Genomic DNA, 25845 nt, shown 5'->3' with positions numbered 1-25845 from the left:
CCCCAACCCTATTTTGTATTTTATTTAAAGACAGGGTCTCACTGAGATGCTTAGTGCCTCATTTTTGCTGACTTTGAATTCAGGATCCTCCTGCCTCAGCCTCCAGAGCTACTGGGATTACAGGCATGCGCTAACTCCCATTCAAATAGCACAACTCTGTCAGATTCTTCCTTAAACTATTTTAAACTAATTTAAAAACTATTTTAAAAACTAATTTAAGAACTATTTTAAACTAATAGTTCCTTAAACTATTTTGAACTATGTTCAAAATTTTCCATAAAATACTATTTAACAATCCACAGCATCACTTAATTCATTATAGTTTACCTTCATGAAATCTAAACTCGCCTCCAGAATCTGGCCTTTTACTATTTACTATTATCATTCTCATTCAGCTTTCTCACCAAATAAATGATAATGAGCACTTTCTGCTCCTTGACCACTCCAGAAATTCTCTTGCTCTAGTTTCTCTCACCTGGAAGACCTCAGAGTTGCTTTCCTGGAATTCCTCCCCTTCACTGCCGACAGCAAATTCTGCTACCTCTGAACACCTCTGTAAAGAGAAATGGTAGGGTTAAATCTGGGGACACTGCCTCCAGCTGTTTGCTATAATTAACACTTCTCTAGATTAAGTAAATTTGTATAACTTAGGGAAAAACAGAAAGCTGTTGCTAATGGTTTATCTAAAGCATTATTTTTGTAAGAAAATTTAGCACAATGGGGAGTGACATTGGCCAAATTAATTATATTGTGTGCATGTATGAATATGTAACAACTAATCCCATCAGTATGTACCACTACAATGCACCAAGAAAAGAATGCAGGCCGAGAGTTTGGCACAGGAAGGGGCATAGGTATCACAATGGGGTAAGGAAGACTTGTTCAATCCTATTAGTCTCCTCTTTGCTAATTACTGCTCTATTGAACCACTATTAGGGTTGGGTGGGTCCTAGTCCCCATCTTATTACAGCAGAAAAAGGACTGCCACTCCATTTGGAAGGGATTAAATTTTAAAAAGGCCTAAGTTTTATTTCTGAGATCTGAATTTAACTACTGTGACTTTCTGGCAAGAGCAAACCACTTAACCTCTTCAAACCCTGATGGAGACTGGAATTCCTACCTCAAGCGGTTGTCCAAAGGGTAAAGGAAATTTTTGTGCTGGACGCCACGGTACACACCTGTAAACCCAGCGACTGTTGAGGCTGAAGCAGGAGGATTCCAAGTTCAAAGCCAGGCTCAGCAACTTAACGAGACCCTGTCTCAAAATTAAAAGGGCTGGGGATGTGGCCAGGTGGTTAAGTAACCCTGGGTTCAATGCCTGGTATACAAAAAGAAAGAAAAGAAAATGTATTATGAAAATGTAAGCGCCAAAAGTAAGCACTCAATGAATGGGAGCCACGTGTTTAACGGTGTACATTTAGACCAGAATGTAGCAATATAGCCCGACTTACATCCGACTGGGCAAAATCGTTGGGGGCAAGTAGATTATATCATGGGATCCCTGATCTCTTGTCAGAATTTCAAATTTTGATAACTAAACTCAAAATCTGATGCATAAGTTTGTGCTCACAAGTGTTAGTATATACTTCTATGGAAACACTTCACAGTGTGCATGAGGGTCAGGAACGAGTGCATAACCCAACACAGGCCAGAAACCAGGAGGGCAGTTAAGAATTTTGATTTAGGGGCAGGGAACTGGGGGAAACTAAGGAAAGGCCTAAGGTCTTCGGAGGGGAAGGAGAGTTGACCAGGGCGAGTCTGGCCTTGCTCCCTCCCTCCCGGAGCTCAAACTGGGCAGCAGGCCAGACTTTGCCTCCCTTCTCAGTGCCCTAGGACCAGGAGGTCTACCTCAGTTTACCTCCGGGAATCAGAGACCGGAGCGGAAGCCTGCGGGTCCTCAGCGGAGGGCGGGATGCCGACTTGGATGTCGGCGCGGGGGCGGGGCCCGCGCGCGGGGCCGGGCTGCCGCGGCAGGAAGGCGGGCTCCGCTCGGGGCCCAGCTGGGAGCGCCGTTCTGCTGCGGGGCTGGCGGGCGCGGGCAGGTGGGGGCGGGCCGGGGCCGAACGGAGCACAGGATAGGCTTTTCTGCCGACGGGGGCGCACTAGCCGCCCGGCTGGGGCAGGCAGGGGGCGGGGCGGGGCGGGGCTTTCGGGGGGCGGGGCCTGCCGCGGCGCCGGCCTATCTCTTCACTCGCCTCTCCAGGCAGCCGGCTGCCTAGGCCCGGCAGGCGCCGAGTGTGGAGGTGTGAGTGGTGTGGAGCTCCTTAGAGCTGCGCGGTAAGTGCCGCGCTCGCCCCTTGTCGCCCTGAGCGGTTAGCCATCGGCTCACTCCCTCCATCCTCTCCAGCCCGGCTCCCACCCCGAGGACTCGCTGGTGTCTGCAACTGCGGCAAGGGGACGGAGGAAATGGGCGGTCCGGGCAGCGGATCCTTTGTTTTGTTACGACTGGGACTGCGGGGGCAAGCAGTGAAGGCGGCGGAGAGAGAGACCCTGCCGGGGAGCTGGACCCCGGGCTGGGGGTGGAGACCCAGGAGATGGGAGGCCTGAGAGCAGAGGCTGGACCCTAAACGCCAAGCTCCGGGGCGCCGAGCTATGGCGGTGGAGGCCGGGCGGGGAGGGGTCTGCGGCCGGGTGGGTAGGCCGTGGGCGCGGAGGCCCGGCAGGTGGAGGCAGGTGGAGGAGAAGCGGGAGACAGGGGATCCGTAGGCCCAGGCAGGGATCAAGAAGGGAGGAGCGGCTCCGGGGAAACCCTGCCCTGGGGGCTGAAAGCTGGCCAGACGCTGACTGTGAGGCGCTGGTTCTGGGAGTTGATCCTGCCATTATTGCATGAGTGTTTGATGTTTGCTGCTTTCTAGGCCTGCGGCCTGAATCCCCTCCCCCCCCCCCTCAGGATAACTATGTAGTTTTAGTTTTTAATTTTTAAGCTTTAACCCCAGTTCCTTTTCATACCTGCAGCTTTTCGTGAATCCTCCAGTTCCTTCCTGTGTTTCTATATCCATAGTCAAAGTTACTGTATAAACTCCTTGATCCTCTCAATTTGTGCTGAAATAGAGAGTGCCTTTCTCACACTTGTCACTCTTATTCTCAGTGGGTCTGATCTTAAGCCTGACCTGAACTGCTGCCTGGGGACCCAGAAACCTCATACCTCTCACCTACCCCACTCCTTCCGCAGTTAGTCACCAAGACTTGTCAACCTCCTAAATGTCTGCCAGATCTGTGCATATCCCTCCATCTCTGATTTCAGCCACCCTTAAGTTCTCACCTAACTGTCCCAGCCTCCTCTCTGGTCTCCCCAATGTCTCCATCCTCTCTCCAGTTCATTCCTTACAACATACAATCTGGAATGTCCTCAGGGTAAACCGGGTACCCTAATGTGCTTAACAAAGCCAAATACTGAGGGCCTTGAAAACCCTCCACTGCCTTATCTTTTACCAGGTATCCTTTCACTTTCTATATAATCCTGTGTTCACCTTCATCCCTGTTCTCTGCCTGGAACACATTTGCATTCCCTTTCCTCATCACATTTGCTTGCAAGTAGGAACTCCTACTTAGGTTTCTGTTTTCATTCAACAGTTGAAGATCAAGTCTTCCTATTGTGTTCCTTTTGCACCATGCGTTTCCTAAGAAGCATCTGTCATATCCTTTACAGTTATTTGTATTCTTCTCTACTAGATTGTAAATAAACTCCATGAGATTGACTTTATTTAGACCAAACTGAAGTAGTAGAAAGGACTAAGATCCTACCCATATGCAGATCTTATACAGCTATTTACATGTAAAGTGGCTCAACAAGGCAGATGCAGGGGTATGTTCATTCCCTATCAGATAACTTTATTATACTCTATCATAATACAGAAGCTCTTCAGGCAGTATCTGAAGTCAAGAACAAACATGCAGAAAAATAACTAACACTCTATCCAACTTCATGTTTGCAAAGTATTGTCACAGACATTTGTTTGTCTGATCCTCACAACAACCCTATGAGATATATATTATGACTGATTTATAGATGAGCTAGCAAATGTCAACTTTGGGACTTAGGCTTAGGTCATCTGACAACAGAATGCTCATTTCCCTCTAATACATTTGTGTTTGTTAAATAGGTATTTAAGATATAAACAATAATTAAAAATCTAAAAATTTCTGCCTTTTTTATTTTTTTCTGTGATTTTTTTATTTCTTCTTTTTAAGTATACATGACAGTAGAGTGTATTTTGACATATTATACATACATGGAGTATAACTTATTCTAATTAGGATCCCTCTTCTGGTAGAACATGATGTGGAGTTTACACTGGTTGTGTATTCATATAAGAACATAGAAAAGTTATGTCTCATTCATTCTACTGTCTTTCCTATTCCCATTCCCTCACCTTTTTTTTTTTTTGGGTGCTGGGGATCAAACCCAGGGCCTTAGTGCTTACAAGGCAAGCACTCTACCGACTGAGCTATCTCCCCAGCCCCCCCTCACCTTTTTTTTTCTTAAGTTCTACATACCACTCATACTTCCTATCTTTGGGGAAGGATTTAAAAGAATTATCTAATACTAGGACCAGAATGAAAATAAAAATAGCTTTGTAACATCTAGAAGGAGGTTGAAGCAATAGGAGATTGTCTTAAATTAGGTTTGAAAAGAAAACTATAAACAGTATTTTAATTTCATATATAATATGCCAGTTTCTTAAAATGGCAGGGGGCAAGCCCTTTTCTCAGGATAACAAAAGCAAATCTGTTTTAACCAAGTGCAACATTTCATTTCTTTTACTCTAAACAGGTTTTACTGCCAGACTCCACTAAATTGTTCATTCACTCACTAAAATATATTTTAAAATCTTTTTGCAGAAAAGAAACGCCAAAGCTCAAACATTCAGATTGTAACAGGGTTAATTTAAGTTTTACATTTCATTTTTAGAGCTCATGTGACCACAGCACATTCAAGTGGCTGATCACATCTTGATGAAGTCAGTCTCACCACTTTACTTAGCACCTCCTTCTGTTGTCTTGCATATTCATATGGGTACAATGACTCCATATTTCATCTCTATCATTCTTTTCGAATCCACCTTTTAGTTATAATTTTCTAAGGAATCCTAAAAAGATAGGGCATAATCATTAAAAAGCATAAGACTGTAATTTAAAAAAATACACAAATCAATAGGCATTCACTTTTGGCAGACCCTGTTATGGGAAAAGAAAATGTGGAACACCATGCTAAATAAAGTCAGTCCCTCATGTATTCTTCTCTACTAGACTGTAGAGAAGAATACAAATAACTGTAAAAGATATGACAGATGCTTCTTAAGAAACGCCTGGTGCAAAAGGAACACGTAATAGGAAGACTTGATCTTCAACTGTTGAATAAAAACAGAAACCTAAGTAGGAGTTCCTACACATCTGTACCCAGTTGATGTCCAGTCAATTACTATGGTTATCTATAATTTTTATAATTGATACTTAGGATCCTCTATTCTATAATTATTACATATAAAATATTTAGGTCTGTGGGGGATTTTCTATTTCTCCTTTTGTACCTCCAAACATATATCAGGACTTAACTTGGGAGAGGAGGAAAGCAGATCCCCTTGCACATGCTGTACGATGTTCTTTCTGACTTGTGGCAAAAAGTTGGAATCTCTGCATAGTGGGGAACATACTAGTCTTCTTCTGGTTGTGTGACCCACACCAAAGAAAAGGAAAGGATGACTTCATTTGTGCATGTACTACAACTGAATTCAGTTTATTCTGTATTTAATTTTACTTTCCATTTATCATGTTTTCATCTTAATTACATTTTAATATTAAGAGATTGAATTTACCAAGCTCAGTGATAGTACCAGTTTAGTAATTCTTATATGTCCCTGAAGAACTTCAGAGACCAGATGGGAAAGATTTCATTGAAACCTCTGGTACGTTACAACTGAAATCTTTTCTTACCCAAATTATTGTGACACAGATGTTCTTTCTCTTTCACTTACTTAATCTGGAAATGTGACTGCTTTTGAGACATTGTTATCACTGATAAGTAATAAATATAACCCTGGTATTTTTCAGGTTGTTTGATAGAGATAACGTCTTCCCAGAAGTCACATTGAAGTGGACTCACCTTTCCTTTGGAGGCAGGTGATGATGTAGGAAATCTCTTAAAGACATAATGAATGCCTTCCATGAAACCAGTTATTTTGTTTTTAGAAGTAAATACCTCATGGCATCAGAAATGTCACAATCTTCCTTCCTATTTTCTTCATTACTTATAGTTAGTGCACTGTAGTTGCTCCTTAATATCTGTGGATTCAACCACAAATCAGAAATATTAGGAAAAAAATTGCATCTGTACTGAACATGTAGAGATTTTTTTCCTTTTCATTATTCTCTGAACATCATAGCATTTTCATTCTATTAATTATCATAAATAATCTAGAGGTGAGCTAAAATACACAGGAGGTATGATAGATTATATGCAAATACTATAATACCATTTTATATAAGGGACTTGAGCATCCTTGGATTTTAGTATACGAGGGAGCTCCTGAAATAGATCACCCACAGATGCTGAGGGACAACTGTATATGCTATTCCAGTTCTCTGTGGTGGGTTTTTAACATGTTACTAAAGTTCTTTGTCTCAATTTAGAGCTCTCAGATTATGGATTTGTATTGCCTTTTTTGAAATTAACTATGATATTATCACTCCCATATGATTTTAAGTAGCTTATAGAATATGTTGTGGGAGTTGGCTCTCTTGGTTCATATCCTTGTATGAATTCTGACTCTGACACTTTCAAGTTATTAAACTTAAGTTGCAGTTAATGGAAGCATAAAATGGAACCATTTTGCCTCAGGTTATTGGAAGGACTTACAAATATATGTGGACCTTTCAACTGAGGGTAGTCTATATTAACCAGAAGTAAAAGGCAACCTTTTAATTGAGGGTGGTCTATATTAATCAGTAGTAAAAGGCATTGTTATTGTTGCTTAGGTAAATTTTTACTTCAAAGTGTTTTTTCAAAGTATATTCATGGAAACAATTCAAAAAGAACAATGTTGATTCTTAGGTCCCGTGAGATTTAGAAAACCCTTAGGGCAGAGACCAGGTTTTTATCTCTTTTCAGAGTGTCCCTATAGGACAGTCATCAAGAACAGCCTAATGATGGGGGACAGATTTCCTGATTAAGAATCTCTAAAACTGCTTATACTAACTTAACATCTTATTTTGAAATCCCTACCTCAGGCCAACTTTCACACTATTTATTCTTTGGTAACAGGGTGCTGGTTTTTGGTTTTTTTGTTTTGTTTTGTTTTGTTTTGTTTTTTTAATTTCAAATAGTTAATCTGTTACAACTTAATATAGAAATTTCAATTTTAGAAATTAATTTCTATTCCTCTGCTTTAGTTCTGTAGATAATTTATTCTGTTTATGCCAGTATTGTAATGAATAACTGGCTAACCAGCATGTAAATAGGAAAAGCATTCCAACTTTTCACTTCTTTAGGAAAACACAGCTTGAAATGTTTAAATGTCTATTCAGAGTGACAGTAAATTATACTGACAACACTTTTTAACTTTTGAACATCTGACTGCTGTAACTTTGGTAAGTGTTAAAGGAATTCAGGAATAAAAGAAGTGATTTTAAGACCTAAGTTCCAGGTTGCTATCTGATGTTAGCTGCTCCACTTAACAACTTTCCCATGACCCAGTATATGTGACCCAGTATATGTTTGAAACTTTGATTTCTTATCATCAGCATCCTAAATTGATGCAAAAAATAACACTTTCATAACAGTAAGGAACCACAGGTGTTAATTCAGGTGTTGTGCCAGGATATATATTTTAAAACCTCTTATTTATCTTCTCTTAGGTATATTTTGTCAATTGAAAATGTAAGAACCTAAACTCCTGCCTGTTATCATTTAGGGCGGTAAACATTTCCCTTAGGAGATGATTTTTTTATCCTTCTAAGATGAGATCACCATCCCCAGAATAATTTGTGTTCAGCCAGTCACTAGCTAATGGAGGTGAGGTAATGCTGACTGTAACATTAGCAATTCTGCAGGAGACAGCTCCACTCCCAAGAGATGGTTTTAGTACTTTATGTGGAAAAAGCAGATGACAACAAGTAGAGAGCAAATGTGCACATGTCTGATGATAGAAAGATTTTATTTGCCATCATATAAAAATTAGTTATCTATCAAGATCAACTGATAACTGAGATAATACAGCACAATAATGAGGTAAACTAAGTCCATTATAGTATTTGTCCCTGAGAAATCCTTATCAAATATAAGATACTATTTTAGCTCCAGTTCTGAAAGAATTCATGGTTTTTTTTTTTCAAATTCATCTGTCTCATTTCTAATATTGGAAATAATTATAATTATTTGCAGTAAGATTGATCTATCTGAACTTTCTTTTTAAACTTTCAATAGTTGGTTAAAGAAAGCTGGCTTAATGTATGAAAAGAAAATGACTTCTTCCCATATTTACTGATAGGATATAATTAGATGTAATAATGGGATTCATTGTTACATATTTGTACATACATACAATATAACAATATCATAGTCAATATCATTCCCCAGTATTTCCCTCTTCCTCCCTGGTCCCTCTCTTCTACTCTGTTAGTCTCCCTTCAATTTTCATTAGATTCCCACACACACGCCTTTTTTGTCCCTTTTTTTCTATCTTCCACATATGAGAAAAAAACATATGACTTTTGACTTTCTGAGTTTGGCATAAGGTCACCTACTATTAGATAAAATCTTACATTGGTCTGAGCCAAAAAGCAAATATTATTAAATTCTAGAAAGCTGGTCACTATTTAAATCTTCTATTACCAGTCATAAAGAGAGAATAGTTTTATCCCACAGCTTATTGTAGACAAAACAAAAGTTTATTAAAATCAGTATTCCAGTATAAGAGTTAGTGTACTATAGAAGTGTTTGGAAAGAGATCTTTAGGAACTTGTTTGTTGGTGGGAACTAATCAGCTCTTAGGGGTTCCGGAGCACATCCTATGATTTCTGTATTTGACACTCATTCAAAGGGCCAATTTGAGACAAATCATAGGGCCAGAAAGGATCCTGTTAAGAGCACTAGATTTAGCTTCAGACTAAGTCTTAATTTAAATTTGCTTTTATCTGATGACATGTGTCAAAGAATGTCTTTTCATACGCTTTCTTGACATCTTTATGTCTCTGATGAGACCCACTGTGTTTTCTATTGATTGCTCACAAAGTCTTAAAACAAAGATAATATTTTCTCATGAATTATAATGTAATATTAATAAGCCATTTATAATGTATTCACCAGTTTCCGGACTTGTTAGCCACCCTGTACCCTCAGTTAAACAAATTAACCACACCTCATTTGTCAAGCTCAGATAGACGATTACTTTGGCTTGTGGTCTGCCAGCTTTGAATTGACATGCATAGAGAAAACTGGGTCTCTGTGATGCTTATGGTTCATGGAAGTTTGAGATTTTCCTTATACCTAATACATTTTTATTGTCCATATTAAAAGAAAAAGAGAAAGTCAGATAGACTGGAACACAGTGCTGAGGTTGACACAGGCAAAGAAGGGTGGCAACTTAGAGAGTTGCCTCATTTTTGTCACTCTTGAATCAGGGTCAAGTGTTGAAATTTTTTAGCAGAATGCTGGTTGATGTAGTCTGCCACCGTCAATATTATTTTATAAAATGATTGTTAGTGTTTTCTAGCCTTAAAAACAATCCACATGCTATAGAAAAATTTAGAAGCTATTAAGGAGTAAATAAGTTGTCTATTCCCATCACCCAGAGGCATCCACTGTTAATAAAATATGTGAAGGTTTGCATAACTATTTTTGTTCTTTTTCTTGTGTGTGTTTTAATTTCACTTAGCCTTATATTGTGAGCATTCCCTATGTCCCTGATAAGTTCTTTAGGAAAAAGTGCAAAAAATTAAAATTGATTAGCTGCATTAGCTATTATATGGATATGCTGTAACTTAAGCATTTCTCTGTTCTCAGAGTCTCCAATTTTTGTAATGACTCATACAGGTTTTTCCCTTTCCTTGCTCTTACCACCCGTTGGGGTTATTTGCTTATAAAACATTCTTAATAAGGAAACTTACCACATCAAACTTTACAGTTTAGGAAGTAGGGGAAAACATATTGCCAAATACTGTTGAGAGATCTTACCAATATATGCATCTTCCAGTAAAATATGAGACTGTCTGTCTCCTACACCTTTGCTAGCATTGTGCATGAGCAGTTTTTGTTACTTGGTAAAATATGGTTAAGACCACATGAGAACAATGTCCTCTGTTATATAGATATAGGGCATTTGGAGACTCTTGTCTCGTAATGTATTTTCTAAAATGTGGGGGAAAATAGATGCAATCTTATGGGAAGTACCTCATCCTCCTAACATCACATTCACCAGCCTTCCCATGTTTCATCAGAATACTTTGTCTTCCTTCTCATTACAGTGAATGAACTCTCCCTGCCCTTGCCTGAGGTTAATACTTCTCCAGGTATAAACTTGATACCTCCTTTCATCCCTTAAGAACTTTAGGACTGGGGAGATAGCTCAGCTGGTAGTGTGCTTGCCTTGTGCTTGCAAGGCAAGCACTCTACCAACTGAGCTATATCCCAGCCCTCACCTTGTACTTCTACCTTCTACTTGGTTTTTTTCATCAGTCTAAGTCCTCAACATGGCTCATCTTTAAAATAAAGTGAAACGAGGAACATCGCCCACTCCTTGTCCCCCTCAAGCTACTGTCCCATTTCTCTTTTCACAGTACAATTGGAAAGAACTTAGGCTGGAGGTGTAGCACATTGGTGGCATGCTTGCCTGGCATGCATGAGGCCCAGGTTTCAGACCCCCACACTGCAAACAATCAAAACTGGAGTTGTCTTTACTCACTTTTGTTCTCCACAACAATTAGCCCTTTTAAAATAGAAGTTTTAAAAAGTTAAAAACTTGGCTATTGGGCAGATATAAAATTAACATGTTAAATATTTCATTAAATTAATTAATAATGGAACGAATAAGATGTTAAGAATAATTGAAAGGAGAATTTGAAGAATAGATGTAGACAGTTGAGCATGATGAAAGGAATTTGTTAATATACAAAACTGGTTACTGTCCTGTGGGGTGTAATGTAAATTGGAAGGGGTATTTTTTATCAGGTGGAAATTAATTACATCATTACAAGACAAAATTCATTTTCACTGCTATAGACAAGAATCATTTGCCTAGGTCTTTTCTGTGGGTAAACTTCCTAGAAGTAGCTGTCAAGAGATTAGTTAAAGAGTATAACCTACAGAATCCAATATCCCAGAGAGTTCTAGAGAATGCCCAGCACCCCATTGAAATGATACCTAGAAATCTCTTTTGCCCATTTTCAGGTCTTGGATAGTATTATCCCACTATATCCATGACATTCTTGACAAAGCCAGTGGTCTCATATAAATTGACCTCTTAGCAAGATTGGAGTGGTTGAACACGCTTTCTTTGAAAGACTTTTGCATACTTTGTACACCACACTCATCCAATTTCTCTACTAAACCTCTAAATAGCAGGGTGCCCCAGTATATCTGTTGCCCTGATCTCTCCCCTACTTCTAGACTCTTAACTGTCCATCCACTGTTCAACTCCAGAACAGGCTATGTCACCTCCTGCTAGGACCATTCAAAAAGTCTGCTCACTGGACCATGTGCTTCCATTCTGACCACCAGCAACTGATTCTTCCTTTATCAGCGAGCTGCACTTCTAAGATGCTCCAGGGGTTTCTCCTTATAACTAGGACCGAATCAAAGTTCTTTCTATTCCTATGACCTTAGGTAATTTGCCTTTCCCTTCTCACCTCCCTTCACTGTTCTTCCTTTATCATGCACTAGTCAAACTGGTCCTTCTGCACATGCAAGCAACAAACTTTTCCAAGGCCTTTGTACTGCTGGTCCTTCTCCCAGCAGTGACAGCTTCTAATAGTAATGCCTATATCATTTAGATCTCTGTAAATGTCACCTCAAAGATGACTTTCCTCTGACCACCTTAGCTAAAATAGCTCACACTCCCAGTTTATTAGTTTACCTTATATTCTTCGTAGCTCCTGCCAGTGTCCAAAATCTTCTTATTAATTCATAATTACTTCTGCCAAGAATGAAAGCTTTTTGAAGGGAGGAACTTTGTTTTGTCTTCCACTCTGTTGAAGTGCCTAGGCTAGTACCTGGCACAAAGTATGTGCTCACCGAATATTTGCTAACTAACTAAAAGATGATTCCACCCAATTGTGCTTATATCCTCCATTGATTTTCTAGAAAGCCTACAGGAAGTAAAAGGGTAGAAAAGTGAAGAGCCTTTATAGAAATGCAAACGTAGACTGGCTTTGAGAGAAGATGAAACATTCCCTTTCTGTCCTTACATTGAAATGGACTTCCTTCTGCCGCACTCTGCCTTTGATAATGGTCATGTGAGCAGTAAGAGCTGTACCGCTGCCTCCTGTCACCTCTCTGGCAGGTTTTCTGTTTTTAGAGAGATTGAGGAGTGCACCATCCACTTCTGAGTCCAAGGGTGAAAAGGTGGTAACTACAGCTATTGATATGCAGAGGAGACATTTGCAGCCATTGAGAGTGGCCTGGGGCAAGCAGAGGAGCAGCCCTTTGATCTTTGTTTTGGGGACAGTTCTGCAAGAGAAGCTATTCTGATCCTGATTCTAGCCAGGAAGACTTTGACCCTGCGCCTGTAAAGAGTAAATTTGACTCTCTTGACTTTGACACATTGTTGAAACAGGTCCAGGAGAACCTCCAGAGGTAACCCTGGGCTCTAGCCCCCTTCCCTTTTACTTTGGAAGTGCCCAACCTCCTCCATCTACCTCCCCCACTCTAGGGGGGAGAGCTGCTAGTGAGGAGATGACTTTTATAAAGAAATGGGAAAAAGTGAAATTTTTAAAATGTGTTAAATCAGAAAAAAAAAGAAATGGACTTTGTTTTTTCTGTGTCCTTTTTCTACTTTTCTCACCTGAAGTACACACAAAACTAGAGAGAGGAGAGGGAGGAATGTGGCTTTGGAGAAGGGAAGGGATTGTTTTCCAGAAGATCTTGAATGGGGGGGCCTTTGTACAGTCTCAGTTTAGGAACATAAAGTTCCAGAGAGGTTGTTGGTGATGGTTGTGCAAACGGTGTGACTGTACTTAATGCCACTCACCCATGCACTTCAAAATGGTTAAAATGATAAGTTCAATGTATGTTGCACTATGATTTTTAAAACTTAAGAAGCAGGGAACTTTCTAGAAAGCCTTTTGTGGGTGATGAGTCCTAATGTGTATTCTTCCAGTATTTTTTATCTTAGCATAGAACTGAGGTTAAAGTTGTATTTTGCTTACAATTTTTGACATTCCAGAACTTTGAGAGTTGAGAAATTCATTTGAGCATTTTTGTTCTTGTTTTTTGTTTTATTTCTGTCCTGTTTTCTTCTTATTTGGGAAGTCCAAGGGCAAGTCCCTTTGTTCCTGGAAAGCTAGAGACTACTAATAATAGAACCACAGAAGTCAAGTAATAAGGAACTTCCTCAGGCAGCACAGTAGAGTGGAAAAAGGGCACCTGTCACTTAGTGGGCATCTGTGGACAAACTCACTTCATCACTAAAAGTTGGTTTCCTGACTTTGTAGAATTTCTGGGAAGAATAAAGGTGAGATGCTTCACAAAGTACCTGATGTGTAGTACGTACTCACTAAGTGGTGGTTGCTTCAACTGTAAGGACCTGTTCACTGTGTGAGATGCATTTGATGGAAGAGTCAAAGCAGAAACTTAACTTCTAGATTTCCTAGTCTCTTCCACACCCTAAATGAGAAGTTGGGATCTTAAAACTCAGTTTAAGAATAAAGATTCGTACTACACTGGGTGCGGTAGCGCACACACACCTGCAATCCCAGTGGCTCAGGAGGCTGAGGCAGGAAGGTCACGAGTTCAAAGCCAGCCTCAGCAATGGTGAGGCACTAAGCAACTCAGTATGACCCTTTCTCTAAATAAAATACAAAATAGGGCTGGGGATGTGGCTCAGTGGTCAAGTGCCCCTGAGGTCAATCCCCTGTACCAGAAAAAAAAAAAAAAAAAAAAAGAATTACTTGGTACTGTGTCTCTTGGGAATCTAAGAGATTGTGGAGTAGTATTTTCTGGCTCATACCATTATGGTAAGTTTTTGGTTTTTATTTTAATTGTGTTTAGTTGGAAGCCAAGTTCCTATAGATGATCTGATTTGTTGTGTGACAAAGGAAACAACTTGCATTCCCTATCTTGATCTGGCAGAGTTACACAAATGGAAAAATTTTATCCAGCTGCACATTTCTCTGTGTACTGATATGATTCATTATATGTAATTCATAGCTCAGTTAAGAACGAAAGAGAGAGAGAGAGCTTGCATTGTACATACTATTGCAAAGATCATTCTCTACAGGTCTGACTCAGAGACTTTCAACAGCAGAGGAAAAACAAGGTATCTGGAGAAATAATCAGTGGAAAGACTAATATAATGCATTGATTTTATAGCGACTGACTTATTCTATTTTTCTTATATTCTAGTTAAGAAAAGTAACCATGGAGAACAGTGAAAACTCAGTGGATTCAAAATCCATTAAAAATTTTGAAACGTGAGTATTTAAATAGAATTCTGCACAATCAGAGAAAAAGGCTATGTGGAGTACAGCAGATTTTGAGAAATGGGGAAGCAGAATTTGAGCTAAATGGAGGTAATAAAATTCAAAGAACCTTGGGGAGGATGAAGGGAAAGACCTGTACAGTATCTGATTCATGACCAGAAACCTAGTCCCATGACTAGAAGTACCGGACAGCAGACTGAGGACTCACCCCTCAGAGTGCGCTGGCCCTTCTCAAATCATTGTACAGGATTAGAGTTTGTTTTTTGTTTTTATTTTATTTTTATCAAATATTTCTTTTTTTTTTAATTTGTTCTAATTGGTTATACATGACACTAGAATGCATTTCGACACATTGTACACAAATGGAGTCTAATTTCTCATTCCTCTGGCTGTCCATGGTGCTGAGTCACACCAGTAGTGTAATCATACATGTATGTAGGGTAATAATGTCTGTCTCATTCTTTCGTCTTTTCCATACCCACTGTCCCACCCCTCCCCTAACTCCCTTGTTTGGGGGTCTTTTGACCTCTTGTTTCTAGATTTTAAATTGTAATGTCAATTTTTAGTCTGAGGAAGAATTGCCTAGTTCTAGATTATCTTTTATTGCAACTTTGTTTCTTTTGTGTTCCTTCCAATTTGCTCATTAATACTTTCAATAACTAGTAGATGAAGAAATGAAAAAGGTAAAACTTTTCATTTAATTCATTTCTCTTATTTTCCATGTGAAATCTTTTGTGATACTTTTTAAGTATTCTGAGTTGATCGGCCCAATGTTTAGACATTGGTACATTTAGATGTGCCAAAATATCACAGTGTTCCCCACAAAGATGTATAATTGTTATCTGCCAATAAAAAAAAAAAAAAGTTTTTAATTCTATTAAGTTTATTTCTGAGACCCAGTATTATTGTAGACCACTGTAGGAGTTACAAACTAATCTTGCTATGAAACAATTATATTGTAGCAATGCTACCGACAAGTTAGTAGTAGTAAAGATTTAGCATGTTTAACAAAGGAATTTTCCCCGAAATTAAACTTTTGAAATGCAATCCCATTTTCCAGAAATTGTTGTTGTTTTTTGTTGTGTTTAAATACTTTTAAAGTGATTTACACATTTCCCTATTGTCTTGTCATACAGAATATCATGTAAATAGGAAATTGTATATAGGCCCCAAACAGGTTTAGGGTTGTTTTGATATTATAAGGTATCCTCATATTCCCATATTTTGAGTCTCTAATCTTTTTAAGGCCTGACTCCTCCTGGTCTAGTGATCATATTGCTGGTAGAGGACCTACCTCCTAAGGAGGCAGCAGGAGGTATTGGGGAATGGGCATCAGCAGAGAGGAGTTAAAGTTCTGTGGTCTTACAGGGTGGTATCCCTTATCTGAAATGATGAGAACCAAAGTGTTTTGGATTTCATGTTCTTTCAAATTTGGCTACATTTTCGTGTACATAATGAGATGTCTTGGGGATAGGACTCAAGTCTAGATACTAAATTATGTTTTATAAAAATCTTACACAGAAACCTGAAGGTAAATTTTTATTACATTTTTAGTGCACCTGCATTTTGATTGAAACCTGTCATATGAGGTCAGGTGTGGAATCTTCCATTTGCTATTCAAAAAGTTTCATATTTTTGAGTACTTCATTCTGGACTTTTGGATTAGTGAGGCTCACCTATACTGTACAACCTGAAGGTCAAGTCACTTAGAATTTATGGTTTTCATTTTTCCTCTAAAATATGGGCTCTTAACATCTAGCTAAATGTAAAAGTTGTTTTCTTACCTTGACTCCTTTAATTGACTGCTTTTAATTTTTGTTCCAACAACATTTTTGAAATTGTATAAAATCTAAAATACTCTAAGGTTAAGTACTTGAGTACATGGACTTAAGGTTTTGGTGTTTGGCTATTCCTGGACTTGTTATTTCCAGATTCTTAGTAGATCAATGATCAGAATTATGGTCTTTTTTTTTTTTTTTTTTTTTTTTTTTTAATTTTTATTTGAACATATCCATACCTGTTCATTCACATAATGTTCTGGGCTAATTTCACCAGCAAAACTGAGTAGCTGCAACAGAAACTAGATAGCCTGAGAGCCCAAAATACTTCTTATTTGTCCTGTTAAAAATCAGTTTACTGATCCCTGATCTGGATAGCCAGGGTTTATATTTTTTATGTTTATTTATTTATTTATTTGATACTAGGGATTAAAACAGGGGCACATAACACTGAACCACATCCCCAGTCTTCTTTATTTTATTTTTAGTTGGGGTCTTGCTAAGTTGCTGAGGCTAGCCTCAAACTTGGAGTCCTCCTGCCTCAGCCTCTTGATTCATGGGATTATAGGCATGTGCCACCATGCCCAGCTTAGATAGCCAAGGTTTTTAGATACGTGATTTCCAGATAAGTATTTTCCATTATTTATAATAGTACTTCTGTGTATTAATAAATTATTAATTTGCTCATAGAGTTTAAGGAACAATTTAGTGGTTCGCTATCATTTCAGGGTGATTTTTAAGATGTCTGTCTTTCCCTAAAAGATAAACTATTTCACAGAGTTGCAAAAAATTTTTTTAAATTATAAAATGCATTTGATGAAATTTTATTAAAATATAGGGGAAAACATGAAACAGAAGTTAAAAGCCTAAACTCCAAAATCCAGCAAAATTTTTTTCCAGCTTAGACTCTGACACAGTATCTGCATACTGTCTCTTCAGCACATTGCTTAGCCTCAGGCCAATCATTTCCTCATCTGTAAAATGGGTTGTAAAATTTAAAAGAGGAAAAACCATTAGCAGAAAGTTTGGTGCCTAGTCTTAAACAAATAAATGTTAACTGTTCTTAGGAGTCATAAAAGTTATATTAATGAATCAATCCAGTCATTTCTACCTTTTTAAACTATTGTTTGATCTCCAAACAGAAAGATCATACATGGAAGCAAATCAATGGACTCTGGAATATCCTTGGACAATAGTTACAAAATGGATTATCCTGAAATGGGTTTATGTTTAATAATTAATAATAAGAACTTTCATAAAAGCACTGGTATGTCTCTTACCTAATATTTTAAATTTTTCAAGCATTCGTGCCATTTGTATTTGATGTGATATTAAAAAAAAAAAACAAACAGTAAACTGTGATACAGAATAGCCATAAAGTAGAGAAAGAGTATAGGACCTACAGGTCCTATAAGACAATCTGAACTTTTCTGCCAGTGTTCAGAAGCTCCTCCTCTTCCCCCAGCTAGCCTCCTGTTTGTGTGCTTGACTTCTCCCCTACTAACCTGTAGCCCTTGCTTCTTTATTCTTCTATTCACTCTTTTATACTAATGAAAGGTTCTCAACAATTACCAAGTGTAGTATTTTTTCTTTTCAGAACCTGCAAGGCACATCACAGATATTATGTCTTTTATTTTTACAACAATCCAGAGAAGTAGCTACTATTAGATCATAGAAAGTTAAAAACCTTGCACAGTCATGTAGGGATATAGTAGCAGAACTATAGTCTGGGCCCTGGTGCGTCTGACTCCAGGGTCCCCGCTCTTAGTCCCCCCTTCATCTGTTCTGTTTTACTCTATTGGCCTTTTCCTATACCCTACAAAGAGGATGGAGACTACATATTAAGGACACCTATGTTTTATTCTGCTTCCTCGTAAGCTTTGATCCATTACTTGTCTCCTTCCCTTCTTCCCTAAATTTTGAAGACATGTAGTTTGAGCTTGCCATTTTCACTTCTTGCCATTTTTTCTTGAACCTATTTTTCCAGTTTCTACCTCGATCACTGAAACTGCTTGTTTAAATTCACCGTGGACTAAGCACCAAGTCTCATTCTCAGTGCATTACATATGATTTCAACCTCATAGCACATTTTAGAATATCTTTTTAGACAATATAGAAAACAAAATACTTCATAATCCCAAAAACTTAATTAACGTTTTGGTACATTCCTTGGTCTTTTTTTTTGACAGTGGTTTTTGAAAACTCATGCAAACTCATTGTATCCTACTTGTCCCACTCAGTGCACTATAAGCATTTTTTTCATGTTGCTGCATAATGTTCCTATCTGTTATTTTAATGGTTATATATTACTGCATCACATAAATATACCATCGTTTAATTTGCATATCTTACCATATGAATGAGCATTTTGTCTGTTTCCCTGTTTTTCATCTTTAAGATAATGCTGTAATAATATTTTCAATCAGCATGTTAATCACATTGGAATTAATTTTTAATTAGAGAAACCAGATATATAGATCTAATTTAGGAGACTCCCAACCATAATGGTAGTGAGAATGGAAGGAAGTCAGATAATATATTAGAAAGATAAGCAGGAATTAGTGTTAGATATATTAAAAGGATTGAGGACAGTATAGTTGAAAAATTGGTCTCTAAATCTGAGTGGTACAATTTTTATCGCTTTTGGCTCTAAGTTTAGAGACCAACTTCAACTGTTACATGAAAGACAAAACACTTTGTTCCTTTTTTACGCATTTTTAAAATTTTACTTGTGGTTACTCGTTTTAGTCAGCTTTTTCATTGCTGTAACCAAAAGACCTGACAAAAACAATTTTAAGGAGGAAAAGTTTATTTCAAGGCTCACAGTTTCAGAGGTCTCAGTCCATAGATGGCCAACTCCACTACCTCAGGGCAGAGGCAAGACAGAACATCATGGTAGAATGGTATGGTGGGGAATGGTGTGGTGGAGGGAACCACCTCAAGACATCACACCAGGAAGCAGAGAGGGAGCTCTAGGACAAACCAAATATACCCCAAAGGCATTCCTCCAGTGACCCACCTCCTCCAGCCACACCCCACCTGCCTTCAGTTACCACTCAGTTCACCTCTGAACCTTCTTGCACTGTCTCATACACGAACTTTTGGGGGACACCACATACCTAAACCATAACAGTATTCTGTCTCATTGGCATGTGGAATTTTACACTGTTGGCCTTACTCTTTTTTCCTTCCTTTGTTTCTTTCCATCCTTCCTTTTCTTTCTTTTGAAAAGCATGTCATTCCATTTCCCCAAAAAAGTATTTAGACAAGGAGTCTGGCTTTTCATGGTTTGAAATTTGAATAACTAGCAGTGTTTTCCATCCTGTAAAGTGACCCACAAACTTTAGACATGTTTCTTTTCTTTTTTATCTTTGTTTTTTGTTGTTATTGTTGTTGTTTGTTGTACTGGGTATTAAACCCAGGGTTTCCCCCAGGCTAAGCACAGGTTCTACCACTGAGCTATACCCCCAGTCCTGGACAAGTTTCTTAACTCATCTGTGCCACACGTCCCACATCTATACAAATGAAGCTAGTAATAACTCCCACAGTGGTTGGAAAGATTAAAGGAAATTAGCCATAGCAGAATACCTGATGAACAGTATTAATGAGATATGAAGGCAGTAATGTATCTTAAAATTGTTATAAACTTAGAATTAAAGAAATTTGGTCCCTGTGAATATATATAATTTTTTCTTAAACAAAAATAGGATCATACTGGATTTTAGGGTTTTTTTTTTTTTAAATGATCATTTTCCCATGGCAAAATTTTATATTAAAAAAGGCACTCCATTATATAAATGGATACATATATTTAAAAAGTACTCATTTATATAAATGAATCATAATTTATTTGACCAAACCCTTATTGTTAAGCATTTGAAGTCATTTCTATTTTTCACTGTCTAAACATCTGTGAAAGATATCCTTGTATTTATAACACTGAGACAACTTGTATTATAAAATCTTATATGCTAAGAAATTAAAGAGGTTTTTTGTTTCATATTTAAAATAATTTGAATTTTCTTAACATTTAAAAGGAAGAATTCATTGAGTTTGTGAATTGCTGCATAGTTCATTATTTCAAAGCAGATATTCTTTTAAAATGCAATTAAAAGTAATTCTTTCTGTTGCAAGGAATGGCCTCTCGGTCTGGTACAGATGTAGATGCAGCAAACCTCAGAGAAACATTCCTGAACTTGAAATATGAAGTCAGGCATAAAAATGACCTTACACGTGAAGAAATTGTGGAGTTAATGCACAATGGTAAGAAATAATTAGAAGAATGATCTTCATTGACCAATTTTATACTGTGACCTAAGATTTTACAAATAATAAAGTATAAAAATTGTGAAATTATACTGCACATAATTCTGATCTTATATATTTTAATAAGAAGAAAAAATTTTATTCATGCCAGGCCCCTAAATGGTTTCAGGTTTGTGGCTCTGCCCCAAGATAGGTTTAGAAGATCTCATAGTTCTATTCTCAGTTTTCTTTCTTTTTTTTTTCTTTTTATATACACATGACAGTAGAGTGTATTTTGACATATCACACATACATGGAGCATAACTTATTCTAATTAGGATCTTCCCATTCTTGTGGTTGTACATTGCTCTTCTCATTTTTTTCCATCTCCTATAGTATGTCTGAGATTGTTGAATAAAGTTGCAAGAGTTGTTTTTCCTCATGAATGTCTTTCCAGTTTCTAAAGAAGATCATAGCAAAAGGAGCAGCTTTATTTGTGTAATTCTAAGCCATGGTGATGAAGGAATAATTTTTGGAACAAATGGACCTGTTGACCTGAAAAAAATAACAAGTTTCTTCAGAGGAGATTATTGTAGAAGTCTAACTGGAAAACCCAAACTTTTCATTATTCAGGTAGTATATAGTTGAGCACATTGGTTTTTGAGAATTTATCAGAGATTAATTTACTTCACCGTAGATTACCCAAAGGATTCAGTTTTTTTCTAAAACTACAGAACTACTGTTATATTTTTATTCATTTGAACCTTACTTAGAAAATATGAAGTACATTTCAATTTTAGACTTTTGATAGACTCAGTAAAATTTGCACTGGTTTTTATACAACCTTTCTATTTCTTAGATATGAGTTACGTATATACACACAGTTTTAAAATAAATGTTTATTTTCTAACACGTAGGCCTGCCGGGGTACAGAACTAGACTGTGGCATTGAGACAGACAGTGGTATCGATGATGACATGGCATGCCAAAAAATACCAGTTGAGGCTGACTTCTTATATGCATATTCCACAGCACCAGGTAAGAAAGTTATATATAGTGAATGGTAGGTATAGATTTTTTTTATAATTTATTTATTTTGATTCATTGTAAACAAATGGGGTACCACTTTTTTCTCTGGTTGTACATGAGGTAGAGTCATACCATTTTTGTAATTATACATGTACATAGAGTAATGATGTTTGTCTCATTCTGTTATATTTCCTTCACCCCCACCCCTGCCACCCCTCTTTTTCTTCTATACAATCCATCCTTCCTCCATTCTTGCCTCCCTCCCACCCCCCATTATGTATCATCATCCGCTTATCAGAGAGATCATTTGTCCTTTGGTGTTTGGGGATTGGCTTATCTCACTTAGCATGATATTCTCCAACTTCATCCATTTGCCTGCAAATGCCATAATTTTATTCTTATTTATGGCTGAGTAATATTCCATTGTGTGTATATATACCACAGTTTCTTTTTCATTCATCTATCGAAGGGCATCTAGGTTGGTTCCACAATCTGGCTGTTGTGAATTGAGCAGCTATGAACATTGATGTGGCTGCATCACTGTAGTATGCTGATTTTAAGTCCTTTGGATATAGGCCAAGGAGTGGGATAGCCGGGTCAAATGGTGGTTCCATTCCAAGTTTTCTAAGGAATCTCCACACTGCTTTCCAGAGTGGCTGCACTAATTTGCAGCCCCACCAGCAATGTATGAGTGTACCTTTTTCCCCACATCCTCACCAACACCTATTGTTGCTTGGGTATAGATTTTAAATGAATTACCCTTTGATCATTTGGAGACTTAAGCAATGAAGAGTGTGTTCCAGAAACTTGTCCAGATTTTGATACCCCTAAAAAACAACTAACTTTCCTATATTTTAGGATACCTTTATGACAGAAATCTCAAAAAATTTTAGACTTAGTGCCATTCACAAACTTAAAGAGAATATACTATATGGCAACAGAGGCTAAGTCAGAGCTTCACCCACTTCTTAAAATAGAAGAGTGGTACAGTTTGTCCCCCCTTGTCCATAGTTTCACTTTTTTGTATTTTTAGTTACCCATGGTCGAACTGAGCCTGAAAATATATTAAATGGAAAGTTCCAGAAGTAAACAATTCATTAGATTTTAAATCACACAATATTCTAAGTAGCATGATGAAATCTCCTTCCATTCCTCCTGAGAAATGAATTGTCCCCTTTGTCTACCATACCCAGGCTGTATCTGCTATCCACTCATTAGTCACATTGTAGCCATCTCAGTTGTCACATTGAATGTTAGTTATCAATGCTTCATTCTTCAAGTTACCCTTGTTTTAATAATGGCCCCAAAGTGCAAAAGTAGTAATGTTGGAAATTCAGATATGCCAAAGAGAAGCCATAATGTGGTTCCTTAACGTGAAAAAAAAATTTTTTTTAAATGAAAGTTTTTTACTTTATAGAAAAAAATTCATGCTGAGGTTTCTAAGATACACAGTAAGAATGAATCTCCTCTCATGAAGCTGTGAAGAAGAAAAAGAAATTCATGCTAATTTTGCTGTTATAAAGCAAACTGCAGAAGTTGTGGCCACAGTACCTGATGAGTGCTTAAGATGAAAAAGGCATTAAGTTGTGGATAGAAGACATGAACATGTGTGTGTATTATCCAAAGGATTTATTTATTTTTTCTAAGACTCAGAACTGTTTACATCCATATTTTCTAAGATGATTGAATAAAAATGTTACAATAGTTCTATAGTCTTGGGAAAAAATAATCCTTCAGATAATCCACACATAGGGAGAAACACAGCATATATAGAGTTCACGAATCCATTGGGGATGTTGGAGCATATTCCCTGTGGATAGGGAATCATCTGTTTTCTAGGAATTCTTTGGAATTCCTAGAACATGACTAGTATAGAACAGTATAGAAGCGAGTGGGAAAAAATAAAGAAGGTAAAAATAATATAAAAATATACTGTTGGGCTGGGGATAGAGCTCAGTTGGTAGAGTGCTTGCCTCACAAGCATAAGGCCCTGGGTTCAATCCCCAGCACTGCAAAAAAAAAAAAAAAAAAATATATATATATATATATATATATACACACTGTTATCATCCACATTTTTTGTCGTATTAAACATGTCATCATATACATAAATATTTTATTTTATACAACTATTATATAACTATAGGTGTCAAAGAGTTTGGAAACTAAATCTATTATTAAACAGTGTTACATTTTTAAATATGTCCAATATGGTTTCCTTTATCTTATAGTTATCTCTCCAGGAGAAATACTTTTAAGTTAAATGCGATAGCTAATCTGAAAAAGTACAATAAAAACACTGTTTTCCCTTTTCAGATTTTTTGAATATTTCCCCCTTCAAAATCATTACTCCTAAAACCAGAGAGGCCATTTTTATTTTTAATGGCTAAAAAGACCTGTGGAAGTTTATGCTTATTTTTATCGTTGTGGTTATATGATAATGTATAGAATCAACTAAAGTCAGGTATCCATGGTATTTTGGTTATATTTTGCCTTGTAGGTTACTATTCCTGGCGAAATTCCAAGGATGGATCCTGGTTCATCCAGTCACTCTGTGCAATGCTGAAACTATATGCTCATAAGCTTGAATTTATGCATATCCTTACTCGGGTAAACCGGAAGGTAGCAACAGAATTTGAGTCCTTTTCCCTTGACTCCACTTTTCATGCAAAGAAACAGATTCCATGTATTGTGTCCATGCTCACAAAAGAACTGTATTTTTATCACTAAAGAAATAGTTGAATTTTTTTCATTTGTATGCCAAGTGAGAAAACAAAATGAGTAATACTTTTATTTCCTCTCTCACTTAAATTTTGTCTAAAGATGGTACTTTGAAACATACCACTTCTGCATTAGAACCACAATGAAGCTACCTCAAACTCAAAATCAGGTAGTTGGACTTGAATTTAATTAGGAATAAATAAATATGGATAACAGTGCAATCATTATGAGAGGAAATTATAAATTTACATCTTTCATAATTATCAAGATTTAGTGATGCCATGCTTTGAGTTTTTAATTTATGAAGAAGTGAAACATTTTGGTAATGATGAATTTTAATATTCTCCCCACACACTGAAGACTGCATTCTAGTTTTTGTCAAACTACAGAAATGATGATGTGGAATCATGGATCTTAGAACTTGGGGATATGGGCATGTTCAAAGTCTCTTATTTTAGAATTGATAAATGGAAGTCAGCCAAGTGTATTTTTATCACCTGTCATAGCTCATGGTTTTGTGCTATTTGTTCTGAGCATGTCTGTTGTTAAAAAACAAACAAACAAAAAAAAAAAAGTTTACAATGGAGATGGGAACTGAATATTTTAGAGAAAGTATGAGCAAGCTGAGTTGATTTTTTTTAAGCCTAACTTACAACATTAATTGAGGGACCGAATCATAACTATAAGGTGCTAAGATCTACCAGCAAATGTTTCTTCTCATTTGTTTTTATGCAAATCAGCTGAGATGTACAGACCAACAAAATGTGTAAAGAACAATATGGAAAAAATTCAATTTTTGATTGTTAGGCTATATGAAGAAATGCTATAGAAACATACTAAAATATGATTTGCATAGTAAATAGTGAAAATATAAGGAAAGAACAATAAATGATCAGCTGGGCACTCTGTAATTTGAGAGAAGATGGTTTGAACCTGAGATGTGGCACAGCCTGCCTGTTCAGTGTAGGCAGAGCCATAGACTTAGCTTCAGAAGAAGACCACCAGCTGAATTTTTACATGTATGGGTGTGCATGTGGCAGATGCTCCTTAGGCATGAATAGTGATGTAAGAAGATGAACCAAATCAGAAATTTATGAAATGGAGAGTTTTCCAAAGGTGGTGAGAGTCATAATAAAAATCATGGTACTCCTTGTGGTAAAATTTGTAAATGTTATTTTCTGAAGTTTACAATCAAAGTAAAATAGTAGCAACATTTTATGTAGTTCCCTACAGTAAAAGGACCATGTACACAGGACTTCAGAAGCATCCAGTTGGAGCCCTTCCTATGCACAGAGGGAAACTGGAAGCCAGAGCTTAGCCTCAGCCAGAGAGGCTAGAATTCTGGCTTCCTCACTCCTTGAGATGTTGAGCCATTACTGACTGCTCTGGCGGGTCTCACTGGCTTTCAGTCCAGCATTTCACATGAGCTTTCTTTTTGCTC

The 25845-nt window shown here is 37.4% G+C and overlaps 2 protein-coding genes across 12 annotated transcripts in view; one reads left to right on the top strand and one right to left on the bottom strand.

Moving 5' to 3' along the window:
- Positions 1–1994, bottom strand: part of PRIMPOL (primase and DNA directed polymerase) — a 47635-nt gene extending 45641 nt beyond the window's left edge. For 6 of the 8 annotated variants that reach the window (XM_079141925.1, XM_079141923.1, XM_079141919.1 and 3 more), the window contains exons 1-3: positions 1859–1994; positions 1121–1318; positions 476–553 (exon numbers count right to left, since the gene is read on the bottom strand). The gene's annotated coding sequence lies outside the window, so the exon portion shown is untranslated. Of the gene's footprint in view, positions 1–475; positions 554–1120; positions 1319–1848 lie in introns of all 8 variants that reach the window. The other 2 variants (XM_079141920.1, XM_079141921.1) reach the window with 2 other exon arrangements.
- Positions 1995–2273: 279 nt separating this feature from the next.
- CASP3 (caspase 3) lies at positions 2274–25046 on the top strand. Of its 4 annotated transcripts, none has more exons than XM_079141950.1 (7): positions 2274–2277; positions 14555–14622; positions 17552–17676; positions 20544–20672; positions 21112–21287; positions 21572–21692; positions 24184–25046. In XM_079141950.1, exons 2-7 carry the CDS (start codon positions 14570–14572, stop codon positions 24411–24413), a joined length of 834 nt encoding a protein of 277 aa, XP_078998076.1. In that variant the 5' UTR covers positions 2274–2277; positions 14555–14569; the 3' UTR covers positions 24414–25046. The 4 variants fall into 4 exon arrangements, with proteins under 4 accessions (XP_078998076.1, XP_078998075.1, XP_078998074.1 ...); XM_079141949.1 differs by lacking the exon at positions 2274–2277 and adding an exon at positions 5316–6120; XM_079141948.1 differs by lacking the exon at positions 2274–2277 and adding an exon at positions 5316–6128.
- Positions 25047–25845: the final 799 nt, after the last annotated feature.

The sequence above is a fragment of the Sciurus vulgaris genome (genome assembly GCF_902686455.1).
Source record: "Sciurus vulgaris genome assembly, chromosome: 5".
Classification (NCBI taxonomy): domain Eukaryota; kingdom Metazoa; phylum Chordata; class Mammalia; order Rodentia; family Sciuridae; genus Sciurus; species Sciurus vulgaris.
Note: the sequence above shows the minus strand (reverse complement) of the source record. Positions and strands in the feature narration are given on the sequence as shown.